The sequence below is a fragment of the Scleropages formosus genome, chromosome 3 (assembly GCF_900964775.1).
Source record: "Scleropages formosus chromosome 3, fSclFor1.1, whole genome shotgun sequence".
NCBI classification, from domain to species: Eukaryota; Metazoa; Chordata; class Actinopteri; order Osteoglossiformes; family Osteoglossidae; genus Scleropages; species Scleropages formosus.
This window is the reverse complement of record NC_041808.1, coordinates 1,222,548-1,234,890: the sequence shown is the minus strand read 5'-3', so window position 1 is coordinate 1,234,890 and position 12,343 is coordinate 1,222,548. Positions and strand designations below refer to the sequence as shown.

Below are 12,343 nucleotides of genomic sequence, written 5' to 3'. Positions count from 1 at the left end.
GGGTTCCTGGAATGGAACTTTACATTCCTTTTTTAATCTAAACCAATTATGCATTTACAAAATCATCGCCTTAATCCTTTTTAATGAGGCTGTGGAGCAGCTCTGTTGTGGAAATGGTTTCACGCACAGTCCATGACAATCCAGTGCGCCACCACATTTTTTTTGTCCGTTTCGCAGCATGAAAATTAAAATTGGCTTAAAACTCAGCAAAGCGGAGTTTTATTTTATGATAAATGCACATTTGCTAAGGAAGCATTTTAAATTCCCCCACGTCATGTCTGCTGTCTTCTTTCGTCACATTATGTTGTATTTTGTCGTCGCAAGATTACTGACATGTTTTGTGGAAATGATTTAAAAACGCTGCAATGTCCAGTCAGTCATGTGATCGAACTAAGGGGGGGGGGTGAGGTGTAACCTCGACGTCGGGCAGTTACTCCTGGCTCGTTCTTCGAAGGGTCTGAGATGATACTGGTCAGGACTGAAAACCTTCCTCAGATCATGAAGAATTTTTTAAAAGGCTTTTATTATAAATTAAAATATAAAGAAAATTTATAAATTAAACATTTAATTATTTTAATTTTATATCTATTCATATCAATATAAACAATTATTAAAAGGGCTTTTTTTACGAATAAATCCTTACATTATTAAAGACCTCTCGTCAATATCGCCCATTGGTAAACTCGGGTCCGGACCCATCTGCATCGTCATCTCCTCTGTAAGCGACGGCACGCGCTACGTACCCCGAGCCTCAGATGCGGAAGAGGAGCTAAATTTTGTCACTCGCGATAAATAACTTGGGCTGTTTCTCAAACAACTGCACGAGAAGTATAAACAACCGCACCGCACAATATAAACACCTTTTTCCTGCGCCGCGTGGACGAAGCCAGGAGCGAGCGGGGTTGAGTGGGGGGGAGGGGCTCGGGTTGACCTTACCGGTGTAAAGGTACAGGTAACGGCAGCAGCGGCGCTTTCCGCTGGCTACGCGTGTCACGTTTACCCACCACACACTGAATCGCCACCGGTTGCCCAGCTCCAGGAGGGGTTTAGATCACTGCGGAATGCTGATGTGGCCTCCGGCGGCGGTAATTGCCCTCTGCCCTGGATGCGCACGCACAGCCGCTCGGGCGAACAAATAGGCACCCGCCGAGAGAAGAGAAACCACGAGACTACCGGGACACCACAATTAAAGGTCCCCGCCCACCCGGCGCACTTCCCATCATGTCGGGTCAAGGCGGGGGTTGGGCTGAGGAAGGCCCTTTGCCGTTCGTGGGGCTCCGTGAAAGCAGGGAGACAAAGGATGAAGGAGAAAACATGTGGGAAACGGCGGCGGCTCGTCGTGTCGGGGAGAGAAAGGGTCTGATGATGTTATCTCGTATGCCGTTTGAAGTTCTCTCCACCGCAAAATAAACATGGGTTTCTAATAAGCGCCCACAGCAGACTCCCCACACCTTCCCGGCGAAGCTCTGCAGGCCAAAGGCAGAAGGAGGGAACGCCATGTGGGTATGTTTATTGGATGACTCCGCGTCTCAGCTATTCCAGTTACTAAAAACAATTACTGGTTATCCATCAACATTTCAACATGGGGGGTAGCGGTCAAGGCGCAGACCCCCCAGTCCTCCAAACCACACACACGCACGCTCGCACGAGATGCCTCACTTTCTCTTAGAGCAAGAAAAACCGAAAGAAACCCCGCGATGGGCACTGATTCACGGCCCGTGACACACGTGGACATCCATCAGAAAGTTGGGGGGGGCTCAATGCTCAAAGACAGCTCATCGTGGGGCGCCTGTTAGACCGAACGGTATTTGGGTCGACAGAGTCTGCGGTTGCTCTCTCCTCCGGAGCAGTTGGTAAGCGAGTCGCTCCGAGCTACGTTTACTTTCGGAACACCGGCTGTTCGCACGGGAACCCTTGACCTCCGTTTCCCCCTGCTTTCGCTCCTCTGCAGTCTCGGCGTAACCGCAGTTCTCCCGTTCTTCAACTTTCTCAGGACCCGTAGCCCATGCGTTCGACACCCAGGAGGGCTGCAGTCCTTCCGCCTCCCACGTCGCCTCTTCTGTTTTGTCTGCGTCCTTTCGTCTGTCTGCCGCACACCCACATGCTTTCGTCTGCTCCTCCGTTCGCCCTCATTTCCCTCCATTTTCCTTTGGCTCTCCATCTTCATTACCCTCGAGCCGTTATTCTCCGCTGAGCCGCTGCCAGCTGGAGCCACGCACCGTGTGTGAAGAGTCTCTGATTCGCCGGCGCGGGGCTGCGGGGGGGGGGGGGGGGGGGGGGTCGCGGTTCCAGCTAGAGAAAGTCCCACATTTGCGGGGCGTTTTTGGGGAGGCGCGGAAGGAGCGAGTCACTTTCCTCTGATGCTCGCTCCCGTAGAGAGCCACGTTAGTCAGGCTGCTCCAGACGAACACATACCCTGTGTGTCAGGGGATTTCTGCCTCTCTGTCTGTCTTTCTGCATCATCGTCTCCGACTTTCATCTACCCCTCGCTCCCACGTCTCCTCCTGGGCCTGAAAATGACCTGACGTCGGAAAGGGAGCATCATTACGTTATCGTTACGGTTCATCCTCTAGGTCCGGTCTGGTCAAGCGATTGACCATCAGTTCCAACACATAATAAGCATGATTTTAAAAAAATCTACTAATATGACAACAATCTTGGGTTATACAGAACTGTAGTGTTTTAACGATTGGAAGAGAACGACGTGGTGACGGGATGGATTGAAGGATCAAGGAGAAGAGGAAGACCCGCAATGAGATGGCTTGATACGTTCAGTTCAATTCGATTCAATTCAATTCAATTCAAAGTTTATTGTCAGAGTTGACAACAACAATGGGGATGACGCTGGACGAGCTCGCCAAACTGGCACCGAACCAATTTTAGCTCTTTAATTGGTCCATGTCACCATGACTTGAACCCCAGTCGATGGCACTTCACTAACTGACAAGTATTTTAAAAGCACAATACTTTATTAAACTCTTTATATTACAGGGTTGTATGCTGGCAAAGCCACTGAAACATTTTTAGCAAATTGTTCCTCTTTGTTCGGTCTCCTTCCACCTCTATAAACAATGAGATGATCTCAAAGACAAGGTGGAGGCTGGTCAAAGGAATACCTTCTAATTCTGCATTACAGAAATATATACTGTATATATATACTTCATGTTATGTATTGAGATGTGTCTGTTTTAAGTGATCTTTTCTTTAAAAACAATTTGTTGCCAAAATGACAGCCTAACCAGCAACTCGAGGAAAAATTACTGACAGTTCCATCTTGGAAGAGGGTGCTGCCTTTGACACTCTTTACAAATTTACGTTGATAATAACATGTTTCTAAAGTTATTAAAAGTTTTATGTAGTTTAAGTTTTAAACCACTTCTAATATTGAAGTAGTCTTTTTAACTGTTTGTGCTCTACTTTGCCCTTTTTTGACAATTTCTGGAAAACGTACTTTAAAAAATACTGTGATGTACTGGACTGCATTCTAGTATCACTGGTCCCTGGAGGTACGGTGATGCACGCATGAGCCAGCGATTTTTATTCAGGATCACTTGTGATTTACACCCAATGTAACCTTTTCTGTTGTTCAATACTTTAAACAGAGCAAATCGGCTTACTATTCGTATTCGAGGCTAGAAAAGTTGGGTCCCTTATAGAAAGCGAAAAGGCAGCAGCAGGTTACCGTACGAGCCAGTGTCCTTAACCACCTCGGCACCTGCCGCCTGGATAGCCATTCGCATGCAATTCATTTTCGGACAAAGTTCAAATGTGTTTTGCAGATGTAGGCAATTAAACTGTTTATCCAGATGGTTTTTCTCCGGTACGCATGCCACACGTGCTCACGCAGCATCCAGTCACAGCACAGCTCATCCAGGCTGCTTCCATGTCTAATACTGGTGTCAATGGGCAGGAAAGAAAGGGAATCCCACTTCTGACACCATGTTGTACTACTGTTGCCGGTTCAAACGAAGTGCACAAAGCCTATTTGGAGGGACGCTGTTATTTTTTCTGCTGGAGACTTTACTACATCTTACACAACATAGTGAGTCCACTACCACTCCTGTTTACACACCGCAAGTGCGTCAGGCAACATTTACATACGTGGCGTGAATCATACATATTTCTAACAAATAAACCGTTCGCTATATGTCATTACGTGGCGAGTGTGTGTGCATGCTGTGAGTCACTTTATGGAGACACCTGACCTCCTCTTTGCTCCCTCACATTTGCTTCCCAGAAGTCCATGCAGAGCGTCCAGCTGGCAGGAAGAACAGCACCACTTCAAACGACAGGGGAGAGAGAGGAGATGACAGGGGCGAGCGTGCGGACATGACAGCCGAGAGAGGAGGCGGGGGGTCCGGAAGGTGGGGGGGGGCTCTTTCACATGGTTACTCCTTTGAGCCTCGGGGTAAACGCAGTGGAAACGTACGACAGAAGATCTCCCATCTGCAACTTGTAAAGCCACGACTCAGAGGTTTCAGCCTTGTCATACCTGCTGCTCATCTGCGTGCGAGAAGCTTTAAAGTAAATACAACGTAATCAAACCCTAGGGAGGGTATTGTGGTTCCGGGCGGGCATGTGCCACCCTCACGAGGATGACTGGTGCCCCCTTCAGGATTTTCCTGCGTAATGTGCAGCTTTGACAGACTACGGAAGAAAAAGCACAGCAGTGTAAATATTTACAGCCTTTTGTAATGTCAGAACACAATGAGCCGTTGCGGTAGAACACAGCAGATGGCTGTTGTGAAAGATGCCACAAAGCACACTTGGTAAAAAGAAAACTTCATCGTTACAGACCAGACAAAGCAAATTTATGTGTGTATGAGTTTCTCCGAAGCGACACGGTACAAATGGGCACTGAGTGACTCACGGTACCATCGTTGTCACGGTGTGACTGTTCCAATAGCTGCTATGGATGTGACATATGAATAGGAAAATAAAAGCAGCAGGTGGTGACGGACTGGCACACGAAGGTTTCGGGAGATCCAGAGGGACACGGGTCCGAAAGAGATGAGTCTCGAGACATTTGTTGAATGCGGAACCCGTGCTATGGGCGTTCCGTGTTCTCGCGCACACACCGCGGTTTAAGGCCCTCCTTCAATCCCCTCTTGGTCCGCATCGCTTGTGGTTCCACACGGTGCTGGATTTCGACTTCCATCCTCCTGTTTCAAAGCAGCAAACAAACGTTTTGCCCGTCTCGGACCGATTTCCCAAAGTCTGACGGCTGAAAGCACCCAACAAGTACAGCGGCTCCTCACGCAACCTCTTTATTCCCCGAAGAAAAGCCTGTATGAGATGAAGTTCACAAGATCGTTCACCATGTCTTTCGCCAGGGTGTGTGGCTTCACTATGAATGTTGGATGCTGGATGACCTTCACTTGACTTTCATCGCAAGGTTAATGCCGTCTTTATGCCATTGTATCACAGTGACACTCAACCACCACTTCTCCGGTTAAAGGTTCTTCAAAAAATAATAAAAACTCCCCATGCTGACGAAAAGGTTGCACATATGCCACTTAAATCATGTCCGTTTCAATCTTCATACTTTCAGTTGCGCATTCAGCAGTGTGGCTTTTATAAACCCTTAAAAACGTGACGGCCGTTGCTCATTTTAATGGGAAAATGACCTTTTTTCCCCCCCACTGTGATCGGACTCTTATTTCTGCTATCGTCCTTTGTTAATTTGCAGTCCATTTTACGTACAGACAACTTTCTAGCTACGAAAATGCAGCTTGCATACACATTATTTACAGATAGCACTTTTATTTTACGCAAAACATCTGAAATACGTTACGCGTAAGTTGGCGTAGCCAGACAAGGAGGAAAGCTGTGTTTTCCCAGTTCTCGCAACTTTTCAGCTGTGAACACATCTCCTCTCCTTATTGTAGTGCTTTTTTCCCATATTTTTTACACACGCAAATACACAGTCATTATTCGCAACGCCTGGTGGTAAACGTGCACTTGAAGGAAAACGAGAAGCGCCTCGCAAGCGTACAGCAATCGGTTTGGAGATGAAACTGAAAATAATAAGGAAGTATGAAGGTGGACAGAGATTATGGTCTACAGCACGGGGACCAGGTTTAGCCGTATCGACTATAAATACGATAGTGAAGGATGCAGTACGTATAAAGCAGCACGTGAAAGGAACAGCTAGCATGAAAACAGCAATAATAAAGAAGAAACGTCAAGGTGCAATAACTGAGATGGAAAATTTATAAATTACGCAACAACAGCACCCCCTTGTGTGCCGGCATGCAACGAGCTGTAAGGTAAACACACGCGGTGCAATACCGTATGAGTACCATATGCAGTAGTCCATTTTTTTAACTAAATTTATGCTTTATAGAAATGTAAAAATGTATTTAATTCACTGGGCTTATGTCTTATTACTGTATTTAATACGTCTGACATTTAGTAGAGAATCATATTGTGCAATTTTTTTTTATCCCTGCGGAGGAAATGAGAAGGCTTGGCTCTGTAACGGAGGGGGAGGGGGATCCGACATACGAACATTTCGACTCGCGTAAGGGGTTGAGGAACGGTCCGTTCGCGTCAGTCGAGGGGGGTCTGAAATTATTCCATTGAGAAGATGTATAAATGGCACATTCGCATTGCAATAACAGTACTATGTAGACACACTTCGTACTTCTCTCTGGTCCCCATTCTTGAACAGCTAAATCCCCCCTAGAGAGCAAACCAGTGCAATACACAACGCTATTTATATTTATATTTATATTTATAACTATTTATCACATCATATCTCTTACTCACACTCCCTTGCATTTGTATAGAACATACATATAATGTCTAGTGACTATTTTTTGTATATTGGGTACTTTATATCTTTATATATTTTTTTATTCTTCATTCACATATTCTATCTTCTCATCTCTCTTGTCACTGTCATTCTGTCTGTGCTGTGGAAGTTTCTGTCACCAAGTCAAATTCCTTGTATGAGTGAACATACTTGGCAATAAAGCTCGTTCTGATTCTGAAAATACTGCACTTTAGACTTGGAAAAAAGTCCTCATAAAGCGTGGCAGTCTTTCAATTATGAGCGCATCATAAATGGTCTTTTCACTGGACGGATAAGGCAGACTTTCTGAAAACGGACACCAACTTATCTTGCGATAAAGAGAAAATACAATCTTCCAAATGCCAGTCTTATCGGGTGTCTGTATTTATGGAAATGGGTTTTCTTTTCCTGTTTGTCTTTACTTTGTTTGTCCAGCACTGTTTTATGCTTAAATGTTTCTTTTCTGTGTTCCTTCTGATTAAACTCAGTGTACTTTGGTTGTACTTCAGAAATCGCCCACTTATTCTTGAATACATTACATAAGTGTTCACAAACAAATTTTCAAAAAAAAAATGTTCTTGTTGTTTTGTATCTTTATATTATGTACTAACTTGTTCGTTATTTCATTTTTTTAATAATGAAGGTTCTTGGAAGTCCCACTGCAGAATGAGCAGAGACATGTTTTAAATTGGGAATTTCAGAACAGCAACAAAGAAGCGATAATAAAAAAGGTTAATTTCCAAAACGAGGCAGCAGGTAAGAGTGCGGAGGTGTGCAGGACATCTTATTCTCACATGAAATAAAAATCCAAAAATTTAGTCTCCTTCTATTTCAGTGTCCAACAAGAAAAAGGAAAAACAAGCTTTTTTTCCACCATTGCTATTTTAATTATTCTTTATAAATGCATTATTTCAGTTGGATATTTTTTCCCCAGAACTTTTTTCCAGACCAACTTCTTCCACCTGGACAAACAGTAAATTTGATTTATTATTATTATTATTATTATTATTATTATTATTATTATTATTATTATTATTATTATTAACGGTATTTCACCCTCAAGGGAATCAAACATATACATGAAAAATTACGTTTGCATTACTGATTCGTGAGCCAGCGCATCTGCAGCTGAATTTCTGACGGAATCAAGGCACTGGACAGCAAGGCACCGCATTGGTATGACAGACGCCAGCGGGGCTGAAGTCACCCGACTGTCCGACAGGTGCGGACAGGTTCGCGGCCCCAGTGCAGCTGCTCCCTCTACCACTCTTGGACCGCCTTGTCCCACAGCAGCTGCCCATGAGGCTCTTTGGCCCCCTGCGGCAGCAGCGCCAGGTAGGTGGGTGTCTCGGCGCCCTCCTCCGGGCTCTTGGGGGCTTTGGGGCCGGCCATGTCTGTCCTCACCCAACCGGGGCAGCAGGCGTTGAGGAGGATGCCATCATCGGGCCGCGTCTGCCGGAGAACTCGGGCCTGGATCCTCGACAGCACGGTTACGCCAATCTGCGGGTGACAGGAAGGAAATCGGAGCCAAATGATTTCGAGAGAAGCAGTCGTACCGTGGCGTTCGCTCTTCGCCACAACGACCGAGAGACGGCCGACGGAGAAGAAAGAGGCCGTGCCTTAGTGGTGCCGTACGCGGTGTCAGGCCAGCCCTGGGCCTTGTGGTCCCCCCTCTGAGCAGCGATGACAAAGTCCCCCATGAGAGAGCACAGCTCCTCCTCGCTCAGCTCGGGGTCACGGAACCTGCACGTGAGCAGAGGAGAACAAAGAGACACGTTTTCTCCTTAAAACTGGGAAAGTTTAGACACGTGAGTTATGGACGGGAGACACGGCCGTACGGGACGACCCTCCGAGACTCCTGTACAGACTCCGTTAAGGTTCTTCATCAACAGTCGGCTGCTAGCGACAGTACATACACCAGCTCCTCTCTTATGAACATTTTTGAGTTACGCATTTTCGAAGATGCAAACACTTTCCAGGTTATTTATGTACTCTTAACTGCATCTTCTTATCTATCCGCTTTGGAGAAAAGCGTCAGCCAAATAAATAAATGTAATGTCACCTATAAAGAATCTAACTTGTAAACAAATAAGAAATGTCTGCATTACTAACTTGTAGTGATAAAGCTGAAAGTGGACAGAAGCTGACAAACGTGTGTTTAACAGACGAATCAGTCAACTTTTGGACTGATATGTTTCATTTTCAGTAACCGTATATTTTAATGTCTGGAGTTAACATAAAATGAGGCAATTTACAGAGTTTCCATTTTTTCTCTCACAGGGAAGCTTCGTGGTACAGAGAACCTAACTAGCAAATGCATCAAAGCATCTCTGTACCACGAAGCGTTTATCTACTCAAGTGTAAACTCAATAAACGCATCACACACACACACACACACACACACACACATTTTCAGAACCGCTTGTCCCAGACAGGGTCGCGGCGAACCAAAGCCTAACCCGGCAATGTAGGGCTGGAGGACACACCCGGGACGGGACACCAGTCCGTCACACAAGGCACCTCAAACGAGACTCGAACCCCAGACCCACCAGAGAGCAGGACCCGGTCAAGCCCGCTAAGAACAGATGAACAGAAATCTGTCAAACATAATGTAAATGCACACACACACATTTTCAGAACCGCTTGTCCCATACGGGGTTGTGGGGAACCAGAGCCCAACCTGGTAACACAGGGCGTAAGGCCGGAGGGGGAGGGGACACACCCAGGACGGGACGCCAGTCCGTCGCAAGGCACCCCAAGCGGGACTCGAACCCCAGACCCACCGGAGAACAGGACTGTGGTCCAACCCACTGCGCCACCGCACCCCCCATAAATGCATCATCTGACTGTAAATTAGTGGTAAAGGTGACTATGGACTTACAAACAAACTGGGTTACGGACTGAGCCGGCGTGTTCCTAAGTTGAGAAAGCAGCGCAAAACCCGGAAAAGTGAAGGCAGCTGGAACTCTGCCGGGTAGAGTGGGGTCAGCGCTCCAGAGGAGAGGTCCGTACTTAGCCTGTAGCTCTGGGCTGCACTGTTGGAGGGCCCGCTGGCTCACGAAGCTGGAAACGTTGACTACGCGTGCGTGGGGACGCAGCAGTGGGAGCAGCGCGTGGCTCACCCACAGCGTCCCCCAGAAGTTGGTCCGCATGGTCACCTCCGCTTGCTCTCCAAACGACTCCACTGCGGTGGCTGCCAACAAAACAGAGGCGTCGCTGCATATTAACAGCGGATCACGTTCATATCGTTTATGGTCATGCAGCAGCTGGTAGCACAGTGGTTAGAGTTGCTGTCTTTAGACCTGTAGGTTACAGGTTCAAATCCCATCTCTAGTTATTGTCTCTTGAACAAGGTCCTTACCCTAAGTTGCTCTTGTAAAACTACCCAGAAGTATAAACAAGTAACTAGGGCCAGCTGTTAGAGTTAGAGCTGCTACCTTGGACCCAGAGGTCACAAGTTCAAATCCCATCTCCAGCTACTCAGTAGCCTACTGTGCTCTTGTGCAAGGTACACACCATAAATGGCTCCAGTAAAATTACTCAGCAGCTCTATAAAAGGGTAACGAAGTATAATTCGGTTAACATTGTAAGATGCCTTGGAGAAAAGCTTTGCATAAGTGTAAATATAATTCACGTTGCCTCAGTCGCTCTTTGTGGCGAGGAACAAAGCGCAAAGAGAGCGACGCAACCACGCCCACTCAGTGTCTCAGCGCTGAAGCCCTGACTCCTCCCCTTTATGCAAATGAAGTGAACCCGCGCGCGACTCAGCTGTTCGCCGACGCTGCGACGTGTGAAATGGGGACGAGTGATGGGGTAAGAGTGGAAGCCGCGTGCAGCCCCAGTTCTTCTCCGAACCGTTTCTCTGCCTGTGCGAAGCACAGCGGTCGCGCGCTTATTTGCATAGAGGCAGAAAAGCGCCCGCAAGTGGCGGGGAGCCGAACTGCCGCGAGCCGCGGTGCGTCGGCAGTGAGTGTCCGCGTGTGGTCCGGTCCGCGCGCGCGCCCCGCGTGGTCGAAAGAGCGGCAGACACAGGAAAGCGCGTGAGAGGAGCGCACTTTTGAAGGCTATTCCCGCGTTGTTGACGAGCACGTCGAGCCCGCCGTACGCGTCGCGCAGGAAGGCGGCGAAGCGGCGCGCGCTGCCCTGGTCGCAGATGTCGAGCTGGTGGAAGACGGCGCGCAGGCCCTCTGCGCGGAGCTGCTCCACCGCGGCCCGGCCGAGCTCCTCGTTGCGGGCGGTCAGGAGCACGTCGCCGGGGAAGGGCGCCGCGCACAGGCGCCGCACGATCGCCAGGCCGATGCCCTTGTTGGCGCCCGTCACCACGGCCACCTTGTTGTTGGCCATGTGCGCTGTCGCTGAGTGTCGCACGTGTCACTGAGTGCGGAGCGCGATCGCGGCTCTCTGCTTTGTGGGAGAGCGGCGGAACCTTCGAAGTTCGGACCTCGAACCCTGCTCAGCACAGCCGAGCCCATCTCTCTCTCTCTCTCTCTCTCTCTCTCTCTCTCTCTCTCTCTCGTCGCCCAGTGCTCGCGCGCCGCACAATGTGCTGAGTCACAGCAGCTCAGACAAAAGAGCGAACACGCGAGTGCGGGCGTTACATTCACCACCCCAACCCCCACCCCCCCACTGCAAAATATGTAGCTTTTATTAATAAAACCAATGACGAGAAGGCAGGATGTCATATGTCATATTGGTTACTACAGTATGCACACATGGATGGACGCGTTAGATGTGGAAGAGCACTTGTGTGAGCTCTGATTTTACCTTTTAAAATGTTTTTATTTATCGATGTTTTCTGTGTTGAGATGCACTTTTATACTGCCCCCCCAGCTCTTTCAGTGCTTCTTTTAATTGGAAAACGAAACGCTTCTGATTTCAGATATTGGTGCAAATGAGTGTATCGTGTATTATCGTCACTCTCCGCTGTCCTATATTGTGGGTGTTTTTCCTTCCATCCATCCATTTTCTTGCCCTTGACCTTCTAGGATTGCTGTGCCAGCAGGGAGAGCAGAGAAGCCCAGCCACCCCTGTCCTCTGCAACTTCCTCCAGCTCAGCCCGGGGATCCCCAGCCGTTCCCAGGCCAACTGTGAGATATAGTCCCTCCAGCGGGTCCTGGGCCGACCTCGGGGCCTCGTCGCAGTTGGCCGTGCCCGGTATACCTCCAAAGGGAGGCGTCCGGGGGACATCCTTATCAGATGCCCGAACCACCTCAACTGGCTCCTCTCAATGTGAAGGAGTAGCGGCTCTACTCTGAGCTCCTCCCGGATGTCCGAACTCCTCACCCTGTCGCGGAGAGCGAGTCCCAACACCCTGCGGAGAAAACTAATTTCGGCCGCCTGTATCCGCAATCTTGTTCTTTGTCATTACCCAAAGTTCATGACCATAGGTGAGGGTAGGGACATAAATCGACCGGTAAATAGAGAGCTATGCCTTATGGCTCAGCTCCCCCTTCACCACTACGGTCCGGTACAGCGACCGCATTACTGCTGCCACTGCTCCCAGTCTGCGGCCGATCTCACGCTCCCTTCTCCCCTCGCTCGTGAACA

General features: G+C 48.3%; 1 protein-coding gene across 1 annotated transcript; it reads right to left on the bottom strand.

Annotated features, from left to right (window-relative positions):
- Positions 1–7,671: 7,671 nt before the first annotated feature.
- cbr1l (carbonyl reductase 1-like) lies at positions 7,672–11,816 on the bottom strand. Its single transcript, XM_029250458.1, has 4 exons — positions 10,852–11,816; positions 9,809–9,989; positions 8,416–8,539; positions 7,672–8,296 (listed from the first exon to the last, which is right to left on the bottom strand). The coding sequence occupies exons 1-4, from the start codon at positions 11,138–11,140 to the stop codon at positions 8,057–8,059; spliced, it is 834 nt and encodes a 277-aa protein (XP_029106291.1). The 5' UTR covers positions 11,141–11,816; the 3' UTR covers positions 7,672–8,056.
- Between the last annotated feature and the right edge of the window lie 527 nt (positions 11,817–12,343).

Bases quoted from the DNA above. Each gene is read 5' to 3' on its own strand.
- cbr1l (XM_029250458.1), bottom strand. From the start codon at position 11,140: ATGGCCAACAACAAGGTGGCCGTGGTGACGGGCGCCAACAAGGGCATC. The intron at 9,990-10,851 runs GTGCGCTCCTCT...TTTTGTTGGCAG, and splicing joins CGCGGGAATAGCCTTCAAAA to CCACCGCAGTGGAGTCGTTT. The intron at 8,297-8,415 runs GCACGGCCTCTT...TGTCACCCGCAG, and splicing joins CCGCGTACGGCACCACTAAG to ATTGGCGTAACCGTGCTGTC.